Source organism: Ranitomeya imitator, chromosome 8 (assembly GCF_032444005.1).
Source record: "Ranitomeya imitator isolate aRanImi1 chromosome 8, aRanImi1.pri, whole genome shotgun sequence".
NCBI lineage: Eukaryota > Metazoa > Chordata > Amphibia > Anura > Dendrobatidae > Ranitomeya > Ranitomeya imitator.
The window spans coordinates 168,890,107-168,915,564 of NC_091289.1; the positions used below are offsets into that span (position 1 = coordinate 168,890,107).

At 42.9% G+C, this 25,458-nt stretch overlaps 1 protein-coding gene across 1 annotated transcript in view; it reads right to left on the reverse strand.

Moving 5' to 3' along the window:
- Positions 1–25,458, reverse strand: part of PAPPA2 (pappalysin 2) — a 242,117-nt gene that overhangs the window by 115,834 nt on the left and 100,825 nt on the right. Inside the window, exons 8-11 of the mRNA XM_069737803.1 lie at positions 23,683–24,166; positions 19,025–19,153; positions 17,740–17,831; positions 17,452–17,642 (exon numbers count right to left, since the gene is read on the reverse strand). Coding sequence (XP_069593904.1) covers positions 17,452–17,642; positions 17,740–17,831; positions 19,025–19,153; positions 23,683–24,166 — 896 coding nt within the window. The remainder of the gene's footprint in view (positions 1–17,451; positions 17,643–17,739; positions 17,832–19,024; positions 19,154–23,682; positions 24,167–25,458) is intronic.

Sequence of the window (25,458 nt, forward strand, 5' to 3'; positions counted from 1 at the left end):
TGCACATGTCAGCGTGTTTTCACGGACCGTGTGTCCGTTTGGAAAACAAGGAGACATGTCAGTGTTCGTGGGAGCGCACGGATCACACAGACCCATTAAAGTCAATGGCTCCGTGTAAAACATGTACCGCACACGGATGTTGTCCGTGTGCAGTCCGTGTGCCGTGCAGGAGACAGCGCTACTGTAAGCACTGTCCCCCCCGCGTGTGGTGCTGAAGCCCCATTCATTTCTTCTCTCCAGCAGCGTTTGCTGGAAAGAAGGAATGAATAATCTTTTTTTTTTATTTATTTTTGTTTTTAAAATAAAGTTGCCGGAAATCTGCCCTCTCCCACCCCCTGTGCGCCCCCCCGCTGGAATTAAAATACTTACCCAGCTCCCTCGGCGCTTACATCCTCTCAGCGTCGCTGCTTGTCCTGTATGAGCGGTCACGTGGTGCCGCACATTACAGTGATGAATATGCGGCTCCACCTCCCATAGGGGTGGAGCCGCATATTCAATACTGTAATAAGCTGCTGGGAAGAAGGGATGAATACCGGCTTCAGCACCGCACGCAGGGGACAGCGCTTAACTCTAGTGCTGTCTCCTGCATGGTCCGTGTGGTCCTCAGTCAGCACACGGGCGGCACACGGCTGCCGCACGTGTGCCACACTGATGTTCAACGTAAGCACACGGACACACGGACACGGATAATTCCGGTACCGATTTTTCCGGTACCGGAATTATCTGGACGTGTGAGACTGGCCTTAGGAATAGCTCAATTCAGCCTTAAACAAATAAAAACTTCTCGGTACCTCCTGGACTCGCCCTTTTCCTCCAACGTCAGCCATGTGTCCCCCCCGTGAATTCTGATTAAATCCAACCTTCAAGATTCCTTCAGAACAGAAGTCCACTTTTCCCTTTCTTTGACAGACTGCTGTTGCAAAGTGTAAGGGTATGTGTCCACATTCAGGATTGCATCAGGACTTGGTCAGGATTTTATGCTGGTAAAATCCTGACCAAATCTGCACCTGAGGTCACTGGCAGGTCACCTGCGCTGTCCTTGCCTTGTTTCAGCAATGCAAGGACATGCTGCATTCTTAAAAGACGCGCCGCATGTGCGTTTCCGCGGGTCTGCCGCATGCGTCTTTTAATGCATAGTGGAGACGGGATTTCATGAAATCCCCTCCACTATGCTGTAACATCTGGACGCTGCGTTTTTGACGTTGCGGCTCAACACAGCGTCAAAACGCAGCGTTTCCTGAACGTGGAAACATACCCTAAGATTTCGTTCTTCCTACTGCAAATTCTGTTCTCTCTCTTCACACAAATGTACAGCCTCTATAATTGCAGACTGCTACTGGTTGTGCTCTTTCCCCTATCCATACTCAAATACAGCACACTCAATGTGATTTGCCTTCTCTGAGCTAGAATGCTTCTTCATCCCATAGAAGAAGTCTTGGCGAAACGCTAATCAGGCATTTCTCCGGGTATTATACATGATTTATTCACTTTGAGCTTTTGACCACTCTGTTCTTTTAGGATTACCCCAGATTCCACCTGTGGCTGTTAAACGTTATTTACCATCACTATGACTGTGATTTGTAGGCCATTTTCTCTAAACAGTGGGGAAAATAAAGTATTTGATATACTGCCAATTTTGCAAGTTTTCCCACCTACAAACTATTGAGAGATCTGTAATTTTGTGAGCAGCAGAATCTTAAAAAAAATTCCAGAAAATCACATTGTATGATTTTTACATAATTAATTTGCTATCTATTGCATGAAATAAGTATTTGATACAATAGAAAAACAGAACTTAATATTTGGTACAGAAACCTTTGTTTGCAATTACAGAGGTCAGACATTTCCTATAGTTCTTGACCAAGTTTGCACACACTGCAGCAGGGATTTTGACCCACTCCTCCATACAGATTCTCTGAGGATCTTTCAGGTTTCGGGGCTGTCGCTGAGCAACATTGAGTTTCAACTCCCTCCAAAGATTTTCTATTGGGTTCTTGGTCTGGAGACTGGTTAGGCCACTGCAGGACCTTGAAATGCTTTTTACAGAGCCACGCCTTAGTTGCCCTGACTGTGTGTTTCATGTCATTGTCATGCTGAAAGACCCAGCCATGATCCATCTTCAATGCTCTTACTGAGAAGGTTGTTGGCGAAAATCTTGCAATTCATGGCCCCATCTGTACTCCCTTCAATACAGTGCAGTTGTTCTGTCCCCTTTGCAGAAAAGCACCCTCAAAGTATGATGTTTCCTCCACATGCTTCACAGTTGGAACGGTGCTCTTGGGGTTGTACTCATCCTTCTTCTTCCTCCAAACACGGCGAGTTGATACCAAAAAGTTCTAATTTGGTCTCATCTTACCATATGAACATTGCCTATGCCTCCACTGGATCATCCAGATGGTCATTGGCAAACTTCAAACAGGCCGGGACTTGTGCTGGTGTAAGCAGGGGGACCTGCACTACAGGAATTTAATCCATGGCGGTGTAGTCTGTTACTGATGGTAATATTTGAGACTCTGGTCCCAACTCTCTTCGGAACACAGACAAGTGTAGTTCTGGGTTGATTCCTGACCTTCCTCAGAATCATCCTTATCCCACAAGGCAAGATCTTGCATGGAGCCCCAGACCGAGGAAAATTGACAGTCATCATGTGTTTTTTCCATTTTCTAATAATTGTGCCAACAGTTGTTGCCTTCTCACCAAGCTGCTTGCCTGATGTTCTGTAGCCCATCCCTGCCTTGTGCAGGTCTACAATTTTGTCCCCAGAGTCCTTAGACAGCTCTTTGGTCTTGGCCATGGTGGAGAAGTTGGAGTGTGATCAATTGAGTGTGAAGACAGGAGTCTTTTATACAGGTAACAAGTTCAAACCGGTGCAATTAATACAGGTAATGAGTGCAGAGTAGGAGGCTTCTTAAGGAAAAACTAACAGGTCTGTGAGAGCCAGAAGTCTTCCTTGTGGGTAGGTGATCAAATACTTGTTTCATGCAATAAAATGCTAATTAATTATGTAAAAATCATACAATGTGATTTTCTGGATTTTTTTTTAAGATTCTGTCTCTCACAGTTGAAGTGTACTTGTGATAATAATTACAGAACTATTTATTCTTTGCAGATGGCAAAACTTGCAAAATCGGCAGTGTGTCAAATACTTATTTTCCCCTCTGCATGTATGTACCTTGACCATCTCAGGTCATTTATATTTTTTTAAGTCTTTCTTGAATTCACAGTGATTTGGTTTTGATTTATCTTTTCCCAAGTGTTTTGTAATTATTGTGTCCTATTGTATATGCATTACTTACTTAAACCTTCTTCATTGATACTTATTCTATAATTGATAGAAACAAGTGGTAGAGCAGACACAGCAAGGAGCAGTGTGCTGTCAGATCTTTATGACCACCAGCAGGACAGTCAGTAATTTACATAATCTATGGCAAAACCATGGTGGCAATGTCTCAATAGGATTTGTTCCTTGCTCAAAAATATTGATTCAAATACCCTGTAAAAATTCCTGAGCTCCCCTGATTCTTCTGCTCTTTTTCGTTTTGTTCTGTGACACTCCGTTGCAGAGATGTTCACATTTGTTTCTTCTGTAGCGTAGTATGTGAAATCTCTGCTTTGGGATACCAATGACTGACATGTTAATATATAATTTGGGTTCTTTTAACACTACATTTAGTCCAACTTTCTTAACAAAAATTTCGATGTTACCTGTTGTGAATTCTGTGGCAGAGTTCACTCCTGTGGTCACAAGTGGTACTTCGGCTGATTCTCTCTGGGATCTTCCGTTTGTGGAGGAAAGTGGTACTGCAGCTTCTGAGTTTCCTCCCTCAGGTGATCTGGTGAGCTCGTTAGCTTCTTCTCTACTTAACTCCACCTGATGCTTTGATCCATGCTTCCTGTCAATGTTCCAGTGTAGGACTTGTTTTTTCCCTGGATCATTCCTGTGGCCTGCTGCTCTGCAAAGCTAAGTTTTGCTTATGTTATTTTGCTGCTATTTTTCAGTCCAGCTTGCTTTATTGGTTTTTCTCGCCTGCTGGAAGCTCTGAGACGCAGAGGGACCACCTCCGTACCGTTAGTCGGTGCGGAGGGTCTTTTTGTCCCCTCTGCGTGGGTATTTATAGGTTTTTGTGCTGACCGCAAAGTTATCTTCCCTATCCTCGTTCTGTTCAGCTAGTCGGGCCTCACTTTGCTAAATCTGTTTCATCTCTATGTTTGTGTTTTCATCTTACTCACAGTCATTATATGTGGGGGGCTGCCTTTTCCTTTGGGGAATTTCTCTGAGGCAAGGTAGGCTTATTTTTCTTCTTCAGGACTAGCTAGTTTCTCAGGCTGTGACGAGGCGCCTAGGTTCTGGTCAGGAGCGCTCCACGGCTACCTTTAGTGTGGTTTGATAGGATTAGGGATTGCGGTCTGCAGAGTTCCCACGTCTCAGAGCTCGTTCTATTATTTTGGGTTATTGTCAGATCACTGTATGTGCTCTGACCTCCATGTCCATTGTGATTCTGAATTGCCTTTCATAACAGTTACCAGAGCCTAAGAATCCAATCCTTCAATCTTTTCCCGTGGTGAAAAATACAAAAACGATCTAAAAGATATTTCTTATTATGTCATGCAGGACTAGCTCACATTACTGTGCCATATTAAGTAATGCTAAGTAGCTGCACAGTAATCATCTAGTAGCGAGAAAGAACAAAGACCCTGTTGTATAACAATATGCTTCATCATAGTTACGTAACTTTAAAGTTGTTGTCCGGCACTAAGAAATTGATTGCCTAGCCACAGAATAAGTCATCAATATCAAATCAGTAGGGTTCAACACCCAGCAACCCCACTTCTCAGCTGTTCACAGTACATGGAGCTGGAGAACGACAGCTGCAAAGTTTACAAAGCTGTTGTGTTCTAGCTCCATACAATGTCAACTTTTGGCAGCTGGAGTTCTAGCTACTAGCGGAGCAGTTGGTTGCTGGATGTGGGAACTTAACCGATCTGATATTGATGCATTATCATAAGGATAGGTCATCATTAGGGTTGAGCGAAACGGGTCGTTCATTTTCAAAAGTCGCCGACTTTTGGCAAAGTCGGGTTTCATGAAACCCGATCCGACCCCTGTGCGGGGTCGGCCATGCGGTACGCGACTTTCGCGCCAAAGTCGCGTTTCAATGACACGAAAAGCGCCATTTCTCAGCCAATGAAGGTAAACGCAGAGTGTGGGCAGCGTGATGACATAGGTCCTGGTCCCCACCATCTTAGAGAAGGGCATTGCAGTGATTGGCTTGCTGTCCGCGGCGTCACAGGGGCTATAAAGGGGCGTTCCCGCCGACCGCCATGTTACTGCTGCTGATCTGAGCTTAGGGAGAGGTTGCTGCCGCTTCGTCAGAAGCAGGGATAGCGTTAGGCAGGGTCCATTAACCACCAAACCGCTTGTGCTGTAGCGATTTCCACAGCCCAACACCACCTTCGGTGTGCAGGGACAGTGGAAGCTACATTTTTTTTTTTTTCCTCAGCGCTGTAGCTCATTGGGCTGCCCTAGAAGGCTCCCTGATAGCTGCATTGCTGTGTGTACGCCGCTGTGCAAACCAACTGCTTTTTTCAAAGCACAAATCCTCTTGTTCCTTCCTTTCTGCACAGCTATCTTGTTTGTTTGTCCACACTTTTTATTTAATTTGTGCATCAGTCCACTCCTTATTGCTGCCTGCCATACCTGGCTGAGATTACTGCAGGGAGATAGTAATTGAAGGACAGTTCCTTTTTTTTTTTTTTTTTTTTTTTGTGGGAGATTAAGATTGGCATTTCTGCTAGAGTGCCATCCCTGTCTGTGTCATCTATCACTCAGTGGGCCATAGAAAGCCTATTTATTTTTTTGCTTGATTTGGGTTCTAAAATCTACCTGAAAAAATCACTACATCAATCAGTGGGAGAAAAATATTGGCCTTTGGGCTTGTGTGCCACTCCTTACTCCTGTGTGTGCCATCTCTCACTCAGTGGGCCATAGAAAGCCTATTTATTTTTTTGCTTGATTTGGGTTCCAAAATCTACCTGAAAAAATCACAACATCAATCAGTGGGAGAAAAATATTGGCCTCAGGGCTTGTGTGCCACTCCTGACTCCTGTGTGTGCCATCTCTCACTCAGTGGGCCATAGAAAGCCTATTAATTTTTTTGCTTGATTTGGGTTCTAAATTCTACCTGAAAAAATCAATAAATCAATCAGTGGGAGATTAATATTGGCCTTTGGGCTTGTGTGCCAGTCCTAAGCGTGCCATCTCTCTCTCTCAGATAGTGGGCCATAGAAAGCCTATTTATTATTTTTTTTATTGGGTTTATAAATTTTCCCTGGAAAAAAAAAAAAAAAGTGGGAGATTAATATTGGCCTCTGGGCTTGTGTGCCAGTCCTGAGCGTGCCATCTCTCTCACAAATAGTGGGCCATAGAAAGCCTATTTATTTTTTTGGTTGATTTGGGTTCTAAATTCTACCTGAAAAAATCAATAAATCAATCAGTGGGAGATTAATATTGGCCTTTGGGCTTGTGTGCCAGTCCTAAGCGTGCCATCTCTCTCTCTCAGATAGTGGGCCATAGAAAGCCTATTTATTATTTTTTTTATTGGGTTTATAAATTTTCCCTGGAAAAAAAGAAAAAAGTGGGAGATTAATATTGGTCTCTGGGCTTGTGTGCCAGTCCTGAGCGTGCCATCTCTCTCACAAATAGTGGGCCATAGAAAGCCTATTTATTTTTTTGGTTGATTTGGGTTCTAAATTCTACCTGAAAAAATCAATAAATCAATCAGTGGGAGATAAATATTGGCCTCTGGGCTTGTGTGCCACTCCTGACTCCTGTGTGCGTCCTCTCTCACTCAGTGGGCCCTACAAAGCCTATTTTTTTTTTATTTGTTTTCTAAATTCTCCCTGAAACAATCATTTTATTTTATTTGGTTTCTAAATTATTCCTGAAAAAATCATTTTTTTTGTATTTTTTTTTTCTAAAGTCTCCCTGAAAAAAAAAAAAAAAAATCAAATCAGTGGGAGATTAATGTTGCCCTTTCTGCTTGTGTGCCAGTCTTGACTCCTGGGTGTGCCATCTCTCTCTCTCCAATTGTGGGCCATAGAAAGCCTATTAATTTTTTTGCTTGATTTGGGTTCCAAAATCTACCTGAAAAAATCACTAAATCAATCAGTGGGAGATAAATATTGGCCCCTGGGCTTGTGTGCCACTCCTGACTCCTGTGTGCGTCCTCTCTCACTCAGTGGGCCCTACAAAGCCTATTTTTTTTTATTTGTTTTCTAAATTCTCCCTGAAACAATCATTTCATTTTATTTGGTTTATAAATTCTTCCTTAAAAAATCATTTTTTTTTATTATTTTTTTTTTCTAAAGTCTCCCCTTTAAAAAAAAAAAAAAACAAATCAGTGGGAGATTAATATTTACATTTGCGCTTCAGTGACAGTCCTGCGTGTGTGGCATCTCTCTCATTTGTTGCCACCAACAACAGAGTGTGTAACATTGTGCCTGATTTTCGTTGTGGTCTCACCCACCAGTAAAGGGGTAGCTAAATCATACTGAAGTTATAGCTCACCGTGTAAGTTGTGTGACAGCAACAAATACCGTTAGTTTGGTAACGTTTTTAAAACAATGAGGAAGTCTGGTGGAAGAGGTCGTGGCCGGGGGCGTTCATTGTCAGCTGGTAATGAGGGTAGTGGTGGAGCATCAGGTGGTCGTGGGAAAAAAAATATTGCACCTAAGTCTGGAGCTGTGGAGCCAGGTTCGTCGTCTGGCTACACAAGGCCTCGAACGCTCCCTTTTCTGGGAGTAGGAAAACCGCTTTTAAAGCCGGAGCAGCAAGAGCAAGTTTTGGCTTATCTTGCTGACTCAGCCTCTAGCTCTTTTGCCTCCTCTCGTGAAACTGGTAAATGTCAAAGCAGCGCGTCGTTAGTGGATGTTCACGGTCAGGGACAAGTCGCTTCCTTGTCCTCTTCAGCAAAAACAACAACAGAGAAGAATGCAGCAGGCGACACAACGGGTTACTCCATGGAGCTCTTTACACATACCGTCCCTGGCTTAGAAAGTGAAGCAGTTAACAGTCCATGCCCATTACAAGTTGAATCTGACATGGAGTGCACTGATGCACAGCCACAGCCAGACTACTATGCTGGTCCTTTGACTCAGACCACAACATTGCCCTCGCAGGGTGCTGATCAAGAATCAGACCCTGATGAGACTATGTTGCCCCATCACGAACGCTATACCACCGACCGACATGGTGACACAGACGAAGTTGCACACGAGCTACAAGAAGAGGTAATAGATGACCCAGTTCTTGACCCCGATTGGCAGCCATTGGGGGAACAGGGTGCAGGCGGCAGCAGTTCTGAAGCGGAGGAGGAGGGGCCGCAGCAGGCATCAACATCGCAACAGGTTCCATCTGCCGGGCCCGTATCTTGCCCAAAACGTGTGGCAAAGTCAAAACCTGTTGGAGGACAGCGTGGCCATCCGGTTAAAGCTCAGTCTGCAATGCCTGAAAAGGTATCCGATGCTAGAAAGAGTGCAGTCTGGCATTTTTTTAAACAACATCCAATTGATCAGCGCAAAGTCATCTGTCAAAAATGTTCAACTACCTTAAGCAGAGGGCAGAATCTGAAAAGTCTCAATACAAGTTGCATGCATAGACATTTAACCACCATGCATTTGCAAGCTTGGACTAACTACCAAACGTCCCTTAAGGTTGTAGCACCCTCGGCCAATGAAGCTAGTCATCAACGCAACATCCCTTCCGGCAGTGTAGGGCCACCATTTTCTGCACCACCTGCAGTATCTGTGCAGGTTTCTTTGCCAGGCCAAAGCAGTCAGGGTCAGGGAATCACCAGTTTCGTAGTAGGAAACACTGCATCTAGGGCACCGGCGGCAACAATACCATCTCCCACTGTCTCTCAGTCTGCCATGTCCACCGGCACCCCCGCTAGTTCCACAATCTCCAGCTCTCCTGTCCAGCTAGCCCTACATGAGACTATGGTTAGAAAAAGGAAGTACTTAGCCTCGCATCCGCGTACACAGGGTTTGAACGCACACATAGCTAGACTAATCTCGTTAGAGATGATGCCCTACCGGTTAGTTGAAAGCGAAGCTTTCAAAGCCCTGATGGACTACGCTGTACCACGCTACGAGCTACCCAGTCGACACTTTTTTTCCAGAAAAGCCATCCCAGCCCTCCACCAGCATGTTAAAGAGCGCATCGTCCATGCACTCAGGCAATCTGTGAGCACAAAGGTGCACCTGACAACAGATGCATGGACCAGTAGGCATGGCCAGGGACGTTACGTGTCCATCACGGCACACTGGGTAAATGTGGTGGATGCAGGGTCCACAGGGGACAGCAAGTTTGGGACAGTTCTGCCTAGCCCACGGTCTAGGAAACAGTTGGCTGTAGCCGTTCGCACCCCCTCCTCCTCCTCCTCGTCCTCCTGCAGAAGCGAGACCTCGTCCACAGACCGCAGTCGCACAACCACTCCATCCGCAGCTGCCACTGTTGCACACCAGGTCTCCCATTATGGGGCAGCTACTGGCAAACGTCAGCAGGCTGTATTGGCTATGAAGTGTTTGGGCGACAACAGACACACCGCTGAAGTTCTGTCCGAGTTCTTGCAGAAAGAAACGCAGTCGTGGCTGGGCACTGTAGATCTTGAGGCAGGCAAGGTAGTGAGTGATAACGGAAGGAATTTCATGGCTGCCATCTCCCTTTCCCAACTGAAACACATTCCTTGCCTGGCTCACACCTTAAACCTGGTGGTGCAGTGCTTCCTGAAAAGTTATCCGGGGTTATCCGACCTGCTCCTCAAAGTGCGTGGACTTTGCTCACATATCCGCCGTTCGCCCGTACACTCCAGCCGTATGCAGACCTATCAGCGTTCTTTGAACCTTCCACAGCATCGCCTAATCATAGACGTTGCAACAAGGTGGAACTCAACACTGCACATGCTTCAGAGACTGTGTGAACAGAGGCGGGCTGTTATGTTTTTGTGGGAGGATACACATACACGGGCAGGCAGTAGGATGGCAGATATGGAGTTGTCAGGTGTGCAGTGGTCGAAGATTCAAGACATGTGTCAAGTCCTTCAGTGTTTTGAGGAATGCACACGGCTGGTTAGTGCAGACAACGCCATAATAAGCATGAGCATCCCCCTAATGCGTCTGCTGATGCAAAGTTTGACGCACATAAAGGATCAGGCGTCTGCAGCTGAGGAAGAGGAAAGCCTTGATGACAGTCAGCCATTGTCTGGCCAGGGCAGTGTACAGGACGAGGTAGCGGGCGAACAGGAGGAGGAGGACAAGGAGGATGATGGGGATGATTATATTTATAATGAGGAAGCTTTTCCGGGGCCAGTGGAAATTGTTGGCGCGGCAAGGCCGGGTTCTGGTTTTTGGAGGGACACAAGTGACGTGGATTTGCCTGAAACTGCCCCTAAACCAAGCACAACCACAGATTTGAGAACTGGAACTTTGGGCCACATGGCGGATTATGCCTTACGTATCCTCAAAAGGGACACACGCATAACAAAAATGATGAACGATGACGATTACTGGTTGGCCTGCCTCCTTGATCCTCGCTATAAAGGCAAATTGCAAAATATAATGCCACATGAGAACTTGGAACTAATATTAGCAACCAAACAATCAACTCTTGTTGACCGTTTGCTTCTGGCATTCCCTGCACACAGCGCCCGTGATCGTTCTAACACGAGCTGCAGGGGCCAGCAGACCAGAGGTGTTAGAGGGGCAGAAATCAGAAGTGGCGTTGGCCAGAGGGGTTTTCTGACCAGGTTGTGGAGTGATTTTGCTATGACCGCAGACAGGACAGGTACTGCAGCATCAATTCAAAGTGACAGGAGACAACATTTGTCCAGTATGGTTACTAACTATTTTTCATCCCTTATCGACGTTCTCCCTCAACCGTTATTCCCATTTGATTACTGGGCATCAAAATTAGACACCTGGCCAGAATTGGCAGAATATGCATTGCAGGAGCTTGCTTGCCCGGCAGCTAGTGTCCTATCAGAAAGAGTATTCAGTGCTGCAGGTTCAATACTAACAGAAAAAAGGACTCGTCTGGCTACCCAAAATGTAGATGATCTAACCTTCATTAAAATGAACCACAACTGGATTTCGAAATCTTTTGCCCCACCTTGCCTATGTAAAGGTCTTGCCTGTGGACTATTCTGAACGACTTTTCCAATCTCGTAATTTGCAGCACCTGATTGTCCAGCATCCGACATGTTAACACCTCCCTAAATGGCCAAAGTCCCCACACGGGGCCGTGGTATCGCCACTTGGCGCCAGCACCCGTGAGAGTACTGTTTGTCTGAGGAGGTGGGTGTGCCCGCTTTTGGTCGACGGCACTGCCACTAGGTCCCTCATAGTACAATAAAGTGTCTGGCGGTGGTGGTGTGCACCCAACGTCAGACACACCGTTGTAATATGAGGGGCCCTGGGCCTGTACCGCCGGCCACAAGACAGTCCCCCCCCCCCCAGCTCAAACAGTGCTCTACCACTTGCAAAATTTTCTCTCACAGCTCCACCAATGTTTAGTCTATGCGCTGACATCCTTCAATGCCTGGCACTGTCAATACCATTGTATTGACATTTTTCTTATGTTAGGCCTTCGAAGCCTGTCTGCGGTCACTCCTTCCACTAGGCCTCCACTGACCTGTCTACTGCTGCCCGTGTTCCCCTGGAACCAATTTTAAATTGCCTACATCCCAATTTTTGTTATGTTAGGCCTTCGAAGCCTGTCTGCGGCCCGTTCTTTCCACTACTACTACACTGACCAGGCCACTGCTGCCCGTGTTCCCCTGGAACCAATTTAAAATTGCCGACAGCAAGCCCAATTTATTATGTTAGGGCTTCGAAGCCTGTCTGCGGTCCCTCCTTCCACTAGGCCTCCACTGACCTGTCTACTGCTGCCCGTGTTCCCCTGGAACCAATTTTAAATTGCCTACAGCCCAATTTTTGTTATGTTAGGCCTTCGAAGCCTGTCTGCGGCCCGTTCTTTCCACTACTACTACACAGACCAGGCCACTGCTGCCCGTGTTCCCCTGGAACCAATTTTAAATTGCCTACAGCCAGCCCAATTTATTATGTTAGGCCTTCGAAGCCTGTCTGCGGTCCCTCCTTCCACTAGGCCTCCACTGACCTGTCTACTGCTGCCCGTGTACCCCTTGAACCAACATCAGAAAATATAAAAATAAGTATTTTGCTTATAAAAAAGAAAATACTGGAGAGATATCAAATGCAGACATTTTAACATTAAAAACAAACACATACAACAAAAATCTGGTACAGTACTAAAAATGGCCACCAGCTACAATAACTTTCTCCTGCAAGTAGTTAACTGAAAGTTTTTTTCAATTTAAAACACAGATATGGCATCCACCGAGTGTTGTCCTGTCGCGTCTTCTTTATATTATTGCCAAGAAGATGCAAAACAATGAAAATAATAAAATCATTATTTACCAAAAAAATAGAGTAAGTCAAAACCACATTGCAAATAAACATTCATTACAAATAAAGAAGCAGGGCGCGTTTGAGGGTGAGTATATACCTAATAAGAATATAATCACCCTCGGACGCGCCCTGCTTCTTTCCGACAGCCTTCCTTCCTAAGAATCAGCCCTTCCGTGGTGTAGAGAGAGGGTGTGTTACACTCCAAGGTGTTCCCCAGGTTGCCTTTCCTGAGCTTCGATCTTCATGCTCTCGTTTAGTAGTTGTCGGAAAGTAGGCTGCATTAGGCCTACAAATTGGGTATGGGGTGGAGAGAGATGGTGTGTTACACTCCAAGGTGTTCCCCAGGTTTCCTTGCCATTGCTTCGGTCTTCAGACTCTCGTTTAGTAGTTGTAGAAAACTACACTGCATTAGGCCTACAAAATGGGTATCGGGTGGAGAGAGATGGTGTGTTACACTCCAAGGTGTTCCCCAGGTTTCCTTGCCATTGCTTCGGTCTTCCGACTCTCGTTTAGTAGTTGTAGAAAACTACACTGCATTAGGCCTACAAAATGGGTATCGGGTGGAGAGAGATGGTGTGTTACACTCCAAGGTGTTCCCCAGGTTTCCTTGCCATTGCTTCGGTCTTCAGACTCTCGTTTAGTAGTTGTAGAAAACTACACTGCATTAGGCCTACAAAATGGGTATCGGGTGGAGAGAGATGGTGTGTTACACTCCAAGGTGTTCCCCAGGTTTCCTTGCCATTGCTTCGGTCTTCCGACTCTCGTTTAGTAGTTGTAGAAAACTACACTGCATTAGGCCTACAAAATGGGTATCGGGTGGAGAGAGATGGTGTGTTACACTCCAAGGTGTTCCCCAGGTTTCCTTGCCATTGCTTCGGTCTTCAGACTCTCGTTTAGTAGTTGTAGAAAACTACACTGCATTAGGCCTACAAAATGGGTATCGGGTGGAGAGAGATGGTGTGTTACACTCCAAGGTGTTCCCCAGGTTTCCTTGCCATTGCTTCGGTCTTCCGACTCTCGTTTAGTAGTTGTAGAAAACTACACTGCATTAGGCCTACAAAATGGGTATCGGGTGGAGAGAGATGGTGTGTTACACTCCAAGGTGTTCCCCAGGTTTCCTTGCCATTGCTTCGGTCTTCAGACTCTCGTTTAGTAGTTGTAGAAAACTACACTGCATTAGGCCTACAAAATGGGTATCGGGTGGAGAGAGATGGTGTGTTACACTCCAAGATGTTCCCCAGGTTTCCTTGCCATTGCTTCGGTCTTCCGACTCTCGTTTAGTAGTTGTAGAAAACTACACTGCATTAGGCCTCCAAATTGGCTATGGGGTGGAGAGAGATGGTGTGTTCCACTCCAAGGTGTTCTCCAGGTTGCCTTTCCTGAGCTTCGATCTTCCGGCTCTCGTTTAGTAGTTGTTGGAAACTACGCTGCATTAGGCCTACAAATTGGGTATGGGGTGTAGAGAGATGGTGTGTTCCACTCCAAGGTGTTCTCCAGGTTGCCTTTCCTGAACTTCTATCTTCAGGCTCTCATTAAATTGTGGTTAAACGGAACAACTGCATTTGGCGTACTAGTTGGTTTGGGGCCTACTATCGGTGTCTGCCACTCCTTGCTGTTCTCCTGGTTTCCTGTCCTGAAATTCCGTTTTCAGGCGCTCGTTAAGTAGTTGTTAATGTTAGACTGCATTTGGCCTACTAGTTGGGTTGGGGCCTACTATCGGTGTCTGTCACTCCTTGCTGTTCTCCTCCACTGAACAAAGCTGTGCCGCCTGTTTACTACGGTTGCCAATTTTGAACTGCATTTCGACTACTTACTGATTTGGGCCTACTCTCTGTGTCAGCCTCTCATTCCAGTTGTCCTCCACTGCAATGCCCCCTGGTTATTCCTGTGTTACCAATTTTGAACTGCATTTAGCCAACTTTATTCTTTGGGCCTATATCTGTGTTTCCTCCTCATCCTGCCCATTGCCCAGCCAGTGATAGATGAGTCTGCTGGTACATTGACCCATAACGCAACATTCCCCGTGCACGCTACACAACAACATTGTGACCCTGCTGAAAGTCAGGTTGCTCTTCCCGCATACCATACCACCTTACACGGGGACAAAGAGGAAGGTGCAGATGAAAGTGCAGGTTCCTTCATCAGGTGGGGGGAGGAATACTAGTTGGCGACGTCACTGGCACAGGGCCTCTCATAGTACGCAAAAGTGTTGCTGCCGGTGGGAGGCGCCCCCGCCGTGCAAACACACCGCTGTACTTTGAGGGGCCCTGTGCCAGTGCCAATGCCAACGAGTGGGCCCCCCCTGCTTGCTCAGGTTCACAGCACTTGCAAAGTTGAAATACTTACCTCTCCCTGCTCCACTGCCGTGACGTGGTCCAGATTTCCTGGGCCCACTAATTACTTGAACCAGCCCTACCCACCACAACTTTAGCCAAATGACCCCCAATTTCAAATGCCTTCCAATTATTATAAGGTAAATTACGCTTGACAAGCTTCATTAAGAAGAATGGATGGTTTTGACATTAAAATGGGCACTCTAGGTGTTTTCCTGGCCCCCACTCACTGCCGACTATGCTGCCCCATTGACTTGCATTGGGTTTCGTGTTTCGGTCGATCCCGACTTTACGTCATAATTGGCCGATTTCACTCGACCCGCCTTTTGAGATAGTCGGGTTTCGCGAAACCCGGCTCGACTCTAAAAAGGTCAAGGTCGCTCAACTCTAGTCATCAGTATCTTGGTCCAGAAAAATTCCTTTACACTCTAGTGTCCCAATGCCCCCTTTATAAAACTGTTGTGTTATTGTGTGGCAGAGATGCCTTTCTGTCCCATTAGGTGTCAAGGATTGTGTGTAACGTGCTACTTCTACAAATCATAGAGTAGGTACAAATCTATTCGCAGGAGCCGGTTCATTGACCACGTCAGTAAACTATGGCAGAAGCCTCTTACATGATGGCATCTGCGGATCTTCTTTTGATTAGCAGGGATAGAGCAACATCACAAGTGCATCACACTGCAACAATGACGTCTCGACAGGCTGGCCAATCAAAAGAAGAACCAAGGATGCCGTCAGGTAAGAGCTAGTTCTCTGACTCCGGGCTCCCGCCACAGATTACTGACATGACCGATGGACCGGCTCCTGTGAATCAATTCACAAAATCTCTATGAAATACATTATTAAACCTCTGTGCTCTGAAAGCTTGCAAACATATTATTTTCTGGTTAACCAATAAAGGTATCACTCCTAGAATACTTCTGTCATCATTGGGCAGAAAAGTAGTCACATCGATTTTTCTGGCTAACACGGTACCACAATACAATTTGTTATTGTACATCATAATTTATGAGAAGAAATCCTCCAGCGTTGAACATGTAAATGTAAGATAAAACTTCACATTTATTAGGGATGTTTAAAAAAAAAAACACTTCGTAATGATAACAGCAAATCCAAATGGTCCCCGGTAAACCTACGAGTTACAGCAAACAGCCTTAGTCATGGTGTGATTTACCATGACTTAATGTTACCATGAATAAGGCCATTTGTCGAAACAAGTAGGCTTTTTAAGTTGCATTTGGATTTGCTGTTATCAATACTGTATTTTTTTACATATCCTTAATTAAAGGGAATCTTACAATTACTTGTTCATCACTGGAGGATTTCTTCTTTTCAAATTTGCCTCTTTGCAGCCCCGGCTTGGGCGAGTTCCGTTCGATGACTTTCTTCTTCTGAAACAGTTGTTCGGATCACTGGTGAGCTGATGCTACTTCCCCATTCCCCTATTTGTTTTTACTCTTTTGACTACCATTATTAATGTATCTTCCCTTGAAAAGGACAACTCAAAAACTGCTGTATGGCTGCAAAATAAATTGTAAGTATACACACAGCTGGAAAGCAAACCTCTCAAGCCAATAAAGAAGAAACCCGCAAGTTTAGATTTGGAGAATCAGCATCCACACAGTGTCTACTCATTTACTTCACTTTAGGTTTTCATGATCAGTCGTATTATTGCGGCACTCTCCTACGGCTGTCGAAAAAAGTTCTCCTGGAGGTCACTATACCGTAAGCAGCAAATATGGTTTTATTAAATCAATTGTGTCACAAAATACAGACGATGAAGTAACTTTGGTGGATACATGAAAGTATGTAAAGTCTCCAGCTGGGCACCAATGTCTTAGCTGTAATTTGATGAAAGATGTTATGAAACGCAGTAGTAACAGCACCATGGGTAACCTACACAAATGAACCAGAATGTTGAAACATATTCAATTCCAATACCTCAAGTTTTGTGAGAAGATGAAAGATTTTGCTTATGTGACAGCTTGAAAATATTTGCCATGCAAGATGTCTAACTTTATAGATAAATATTTTAATAAAATGAATCCCGTTCACTGTTGCGATGATCTTACTTCTTAACTCGTCTCGTTAGCCGTTACGTTATTTGTACTACATGTGCGATGATGCTATTTATCTTAGCGTTTTAGATCATAATCGTATTAATTAGAGTAGTCTGCAAAAAAGCTTGAAGACTTCTCCATTATTGATCCAAGTGTTGGATCTAACTCACCATCGCAAGTCTATTGATCCCTATAAAAGTCGGAGAGCACTCGAATGCCATCCATATGTTGTCTATTTTTTATGGACTGTTTGATATGAGAATGTTGAGAAACCTTCATCAGCTATTTGTTTTACATCTGAGGAAAACTGATGACCAGACTCTGATGGTAAAAACTGAGTTTCACCAACTTTCGAAGAAACTCTGATCAAGAACATTGATGAAATTTAGGCAGTTTTTTGCGCTGTCTAAAAATTAAGAAGGATTACTAAATCTGTCCATCTATGTGCCAATGTATCGGATCTGAGACACTTTGTGGGACACATGAATCAGTACAGCACAAATCTGCTATATGTCCATGTGCATGATGCCTAGAAAAGATACTAAGGTAATGTTATTCTTTAGAAGTATCACCTTTTGGATGGGTTCTCCAATCACTGCCGAAACTGGACAGTTCTTTAAGTCTTCATGTGAGGCAGCAGCATGAGAAGCCCACAGATCATTGTATCCCTGGGATGTAGGCTCCTCACATTCAGCAGACATTTCGATGTCATCATCAACAAACTCATTGTCTTCATTGGGTATATAACAAAGACTGGGGTTTCCTTTCAATACAAAACACCATGTAAATAAAGCAGCGAGACACGGCCCAAAAAGGTTCCTACAAGAAGTTTGCCTGCCAGTACAACACACGTCGCTTACCTCTGCAAATATAATTTTCTTCCAGTTGACACTTTTGAGAACAGCCATCGCCATTTTGCATTGTGCCATCATCACATTCTTCTCCCAACTCCCTGAAGTCATCATAAAGACAAGAACATAAACTCGGAGACAGTTGTTCCAGGTCCAAGAGGCCCCATAAACACAGCAATTAATATCACCTCATTGCATAAATTATTTACAAAGTGCGTGGTTAGTAAATGATTCATAGGTATAGAGATCAATGCAAACAGCTAGTGCAAAAAAAAACTAAAATATCAATGAAATCACATTTTATCACAGTATTTGGAAAGGCCACAATGTAGGATACAGAATATTTGGCTTCTCTTCAGTGCCAAGAGGTAAATGCTGTGCAGACGAATGAGACAAATATGGATAGGTGTGAAGCCTCGCCGCAATGAATCTGCTAAAAACCTTTTTATTAATTGTTTGCCTAAAATACTAATATAGATGTGATATAAAGGCAATGTAAAACCACTCAGTATATTTTATACATTGAAATGTGCTTGATAAATGAGATGAAAAATTGGAGGCTGTAGCTACAATCTCTTTATTAAATTAGGGACAAGAAGGTTTAATTTGCTGGAATTAAAAAAAAATACTCTCACAATTCTGCTGTAATTTAGCTCTTCAGCAAAGATATAGGATATATAGAAGTGTGAGCTTCTTTGCTCTTTGAGAATGCTACAAACATAGATAATTATCATTTATCAGTTTCACCATATATCATGCATACTAACCACCTTCTCATACTCGCCAACATTTCTGATGGGGGAATAGTGACTTTTAAGCCCCATCCACCCACCTTGACCTTGCTCCAAACTCTCTTCAACACCCCTGGACAGCCAATAACACCCACTTTTGAGTAGTTTCCATCCATGGCACTACAAATTTGCTGGGATTATGTCTGAAAATTCAGTACAGTCCTGACAAACTGGAGACTATGGGCAGGTATGACTTTTTCGAGAAGTCCATCCTCTAGAAGACTTTTCTTATAATGCATTGTTGGGTGGTTGCCTCAAATAGTAACTCCTCACGCATCATATAATACAATATTACACATCAGCAAATGACTTTGGTAGAAACATAGAAACATCAAACACATTTATTGCCTATGGTATATGAGTAACTTGATGTTCCTGAGTCTCAGTGCAATATCTGCAGAAGAATTCACCAATTTTATCATTTATCACGCAGGTCACAGGTCTACTCAGGTTGCATCTAGACCCTATTATACCCCTTCCCGAACCTTAAAAAAAATACTTACTCATTAACATCTCCATCTCCACAAAATGGAACTCCGTGTATGTGAGTCAGTGCAGGGGAAGGTTCTCCAATTGAAGTCCTACCAACCACATGGACTTGGTATTGATATTTATGGCCCAGTTTCACTTCCCTATGAAGATGACAAGAACAGTTAATACACCAACTGTGGTTTTAAAAGCACATAACCAACAAGACAATAATCCAACCTCAAAATACCCAAAATCCCATTCATCTGTCAGAAGTATCTGTTGGCCATAGATTTTTGACAGGTATCCCAGATCTCTGTGTGACCACCATTTTTCTGCATTTGTGTCCTTAGGACACAAATACAGTTGAACATTAAGACAGGGCTCAGTGCAGGTAGATGTGTTCTCATCTCGGACTATCACAATCACATGAAATTATTTTGAAGGCTTCTTTCCATTTATAAAGATCTGGGGCATGTCAGCTTTTCATCACATCACGTCTACAATTTCTTCATATCATTGCACATACATTACATATCATTAGAAATCTTCACTAATACCATTGTTATGTCAAAGACTTGGCCTTCCCAAAGCTTCTTGTACACACATGGAGCCATCTGACATTTGTATGAAGTTCTACTTGCCTAAATTTTCTAGCCGGGTCAATCGTAGACTGCAGGCTGATTGCTGTGGCTTGATTGGGACATATATTATAGAGCACGATAAGTGTCCATCTGAAATCTGATGGGTAAAAATCTGAACTCCCTCAACTAACATGTTAGGCATCACTAGTGGTAGGTTCCATTTTTAAGAAGCAACCACAGACTATAATGGTAAAGATGATTACTTTACATTTTCTCATAACACAAGTTACATTTGATGTCTACAATTCACATTGAAAGAACATACCTGAACTTCATAAAACTGACCACATTAGAGACCACAGAGCATCTCCCACTATCTGCTGATTGCTAATCCTACTGGGAATAATGTCTCCCACAGCCTATTGTGACCCAGCTATAGCACTTTCCAAAGCTGAAGATCTCATAAAGCCCATAATAGCCCACTGTTTTGAGTCAATGGACTCTTCCTGGGCCAATGCTAAGGCTGGCATAGCCTCCTACTGCCAGGAAAATATTATTTCTACTGCTCAGCTGCTCTGACAATTCATGAGACACCACTCAATAACACGGTCAGTCTATTCACGTGACTTTTGCATCAAAAGGTGCAGTCATTGCAGGAAAAAGCATGACAAAACTTATGTGCTGCAGGGAGGGTTGTGAACACACACGGACGACGGCCGTTTCGTGCTTAAAGCACTTCAACAGGACCTGTTGAAGTGCTTTAAGCACGAAACGGCCTTCGTCCGTGTGTGTTCACAACCCTCCCTGCAGCACATAAGTTATGTCCGAATAAATCTGTTGGTTCACCACCGGTGAGTGCGCTTTATCTTTTTTTCTTCTTTTTTTGAGATTCTTTCTGAACTGTGGCAATAGCAGCACCCCGGTGAAACACTTTTGGGTGTAAAAGGCTATATGCGGCATTAAGTTGCAGCTTAAGAGTGGCATAAGAGTCTAACTTATAACAGCAGTGCGGATGTATATTTTCTCTTTTCTTGCAAAAGCATGACAAAGCATAACAAAAACCTTATAAACCACTACAACATGTCTATAAAAATCACTTTTATAGACTTTATAGAGGCTTAAGACATCTAATTTTGGGAGACGCGCCATGTCCCTGGCTCAGTTCTCTTTCGCCCTCAATAACAGAGGTTTTCTCTGCCTATCAAGTGGCTTCAGCCACACACTGACTTACTTCCTACTACCAGCTCAATTATATAACCTCCTCCGAGCCCCTGATACAACATGGCCAACTAGTGGGAACAGGGAATATTGCAGAATAAACTCACGTTGAATTAGAAAGAATCACAAACAGAAAACGGTGAACATCTTTACATAGGCAATCAGCTGCAGGGGATAATACGTTTTATATCCCCTATGTATACTCCTACAAATAAATTGAGTGATTTTAATATTAACACCATATTAAGGAAATGCTTTTTAGGCAACTACTTAACATAATCTTGTAGTTCCGCCTCAACTGAACCTTACCGTCAAACTCTATTAAATGTCTACCCACCCAGGTATATTTCCATTAACTGCAAAAGGTGTGTTACTGTGCTCACATAAGAGATGGAGCCTTCATTCTGCACTTTAAACTAAGTGTTATTTAGAAAAAAAAATGCAATTTGTAGTTTGAGGTGAAATTAATCACAGAATTTATTTAAAAAATATACCACCCACATTCAGTATGGTTCATTAGTTTCAAGGATAATGACTTATTATCTTCATCCCAGATCCCCACCCACTGTGTAATACACTGTTCCTCACACATTGACACATTAGTCATTTACATCAGTCTAATAATGGGCCGGTATTCATCGCTGTCATATGTTCTACATTTCGCACAGTGTCTGATGTGCTAGCCCTGCGTGTCTCGGACTGTATATGTATGTGTCTAATGTATGCATCGTCGATAGATTTTTACAAGTGGATGTACAAGAGAGTAAGGCTTTTTTTATGCTTTTTTTATGCACATTTTCAGCTGCATTTTACAGTACCAGCTATGTCTATGAGATTTCAGAAATCTCATGCACACAGCTTGTTTTATTTTTTTCCTCAGTATTTTGTGCAAAACCTTGTTTTTGCAGAATGCAGCATGTCACTTCTTTCAGCGTTTTTTCCAGCTTTTCTCAACCGTGCAAAAAACGCTGAAATAACACCGCAAAAACTCAGATATTAATTTTCACTGCGTTTTTTGTGCCAAAACCTGATAAAGTATAATCAGATTTTTTTTTGCACTAAACTTTATCACTCAGCATGCACAAGAGACAAATGTACCCTGAAAAAAAGTGCAAAAGATGCACCAAAACCGCAGCAAAAAAAGCAATAAAAACTTAACAAAACCTGCTTTTTTTATGCAAGTTTCTTACTGCCAAGACAGCAGGTTTTGACTTAAGAAAAAAATTTATAAAAAAACGCAATGTGTAAACATAGCCTAAGTTGATAAACCAAAGCTCTAAATTGTTGAGAGCAGCACAAAAGACCCAAGTCAAACTCCTGAAAGGTCAAAATACAGATGCCCAGCCTGAACTTTCTGCTACTTTTGCTAGATCTTTATCACAGTGCAAATTTAATATATTTTTGGAACATGTTAGTAAAAACAGTGGCATCCACCGGATGGCCACTCATCCACACATATAGTATAAAAATCTCCATACAGAGTGTTGAAAAATTACTGGACATTTTTTTGAGGCTCCAATTACCCAAAATGTGTCTCAAATCAAAATACATTAAAACTAGAGGTAATATATACACATATGCATAATAATACTAAAACTATCAAATAAAATAATAAGACAATAAAGATGCACTCCCGTTTTTTTATAACTGCACCTCCCACCTAATTGCCTATCATACTCAGCATTCCTCTTTCACATAGTATACTTTTTTATAGTGGTTTAGAGTCTTGTTTTCTTCTCTTAAAGCCTCCATCTTGACTCCTAGCTTTAGTCATGCGTGTTATTCGTCTATGCTTTACTATAAATCCCATGCTGAATCTATGTGCTGTGATAACACTGGGATTATTCTTTCCTCTATATTCTCCAAAATAAACTAATATGATACCAGTATATAAGTAAAAGAGGTTGGTCTTTTGAGTGCTACATTATAATGTGTGACAGGAGCTGTGCAATCATCATCATTATTTGTGATATGAGCTTCTGCCTCTCTCCTCTTATGGACATCTTCAGGGGTGCAGTCTCTGCAATTTCATCATACAGAAAGTTCTGGTGAGTGACATAATAACCCTCTTCAGAGAACATAAAGCTAGGTTATTCTCAGGATCCCAGGAAGATTACCATGTGATTACATAACCTAACTGAAGATAAATATACCATGAATTTCCATATAAAAAAGGGACAACTTTATAAAGGAAATACTTGTTGAATTATATATTTGGGGAAACTAATCACAGGATGAATTAAACCAAAAAAAAACTTGGAATGCTACTTTAAATTAAAATTTGGGCAAAACTATTACACTGAGACAAATGTGAATCTGAAGGAGGGTGTATAACATTGGCACTCTATTGGGGTTATTTGAGATCTCTCACTAAAGCCATGCACTAATGGCCATACCGTTTTCAGTTTTACACTTGCGTTTATAACTTCCAGCAAATTATCATTGCTACATATTGTAGTAATAAAGGTTGAATGTAAAGCTACAGTAATCTACTTTGTAGAGTTAACCTATAGTAGCAATGCACTCCAAAACTAAATTACATGTTTATCTCACACAAAATATGGAGCTCAATGACAAAAAAAATAAATGATGCCCCTTTAAGTTGCAGATTGATACCACCACTCTCCGAACCATCTGGAACTGAAGACTTTGGTGTCACTGTGCTATTTGTATTACTTGAGTACATTTTCCTAACATTGAATAACTTTATTTGCATGTCCCCGAATAGGTTTTGACTCCCCATTTATGGGGAACAAGAATAATCTGAAATGAGCCCTTTCTCTACTTCTGAACTGTGCAAATAAAACTTGCCCCGAAAATATTGTTACCAGTAGGACAAGCTTCCTTCCATGTAGGCCCAACTCTTCTTCATTATCATTGGTTCTACTCACATGTCCGTGAAGGTGCGTTGAGTCCTTGTAACTTGGTTGTTTCTCAAGAAAGGAGGGCTCCTGACTATTTTGTATTTCACAGGTCTGCACGATGAGCAAAGATGATCATAAGACATGGACACAAGGAGGGCCGCATCTATCTCCATGCTTGCATCAAACGTATAAACACGGACTTTTGAAACTTTTTGATCAGTGGTCAGTCTTATGGTCAATGGTGTGTCACAAAAGGCTTCCATACTTCCCAGGTGTAAAGATTCATTATTTTCCGTAACTAACTCAATATCTGAAATGGGGTTAGGTAAGTTTTGGGACAGGTAGGTTATCCATATGGTGAGGGCCTGAGGTCGAATAGGATTTAGGAAGTGGAGCTCCAGCATACAACCTTGAGGCTCAGTACAGGGGACAGACATATTGGTAAACAAGTGAATTTCAGGGCTCCATGCCTGTAAGCTTGGCTGGCAAGGCTGGTCCACATCTGGAGGACCTGGATAAAAATACAGAACGCTGTGAACTTAAGTCACCTATATATACACAGTAGACTCTAAATTATACATACAGCATGAATTCTGGACATTTTTAGCTAAATTATTATCTGGAATTCTATAACATTTAGTAGGAAAGGAGAAAAAGAGACAAAGAACTTGGCCCTGTTCACACATCAAGTAGTCATCCTTTTATAACAGATCCAGTATTAAAAAGAAAATCGGATCTGTTACAAATGGAACAAGAACAAGTGCAAAATGGAAACCAAAGTTTCGGGTTTTGGATGGATATATCTTTAAAAAAAAACTCTGCTTAAAAATGGACACTTTGGTTTTCATTCTCCATTCATTTTTTGTATGTTTTTTTTCCATTCCTAATATATCCTTTTTCACTTTCTCTAAAAACTTAATAGCACATTGAAAGAAGGCAAACAGAAGACATTTTTTCATTCTCGTTCAAATGAATAGATTCTGTACTGGGAAGGTTTATTTATGCATTTATTATCCCAAAACAGATCCAAAAATGGAAATATTTTCACATTTTTTTCTCTCCTAACCAAAGGTCTTATTTCCGGAATTATACATGTCACTTGAAGATACAACAAAATGCAAACACACTGGTGATACACTGTCTAAAGAGGAATAATTTTTTTAAGCCAATGGGTGCAATTCATCTAGACTGGCGTTCTTCACACCAGTCTTGGGGAGGCGTGCTGATGTCAGATGTTCCTGATTCATGAAGAGGAGCACTTCATGAATCAGGAGCACCGGATGAGTGGTGTTCACCTCCGTGTGTGCCTCGCTATGAATCCTACTCCTGCCCCTGTGAGGCTGCCACACCCTCGTGGTCTACCAGGTCCACCCATTTCAGGAGAGCTGGGAGAAACTGCCTTGGAAACACCAGAAGTTGCAAAATTTAGGTGCAACTATGAGTTGCACCTAAATTTTGCCACTTTTCAAAGCTTTTACACCAGAACTTTTTGAAAGCTTTGATGGATCGTGCCCAAAGTGTTTATTGCTTTTTATAGTTCTATCAATTAGGGTCAAATGGTGAGGTCATCAAAACTTCTGAAAACTCATCGACTGACCAACTTCCAAATGGTTTCAAAGATAATTGTGAAAGCTAAGATTATTCTCCGAAAGACACATGTATTCAATTGAAACAAAGCTTCTCCTTATCAACTTTGAACACACAGCCTGGGCCGACATCTGGGTTGTATCTCTAAGGGTACCGTCACACAGTGGCATTTTGATTGCTACGACGGCACGATCCATGACGCTCCAGCATCGTAAC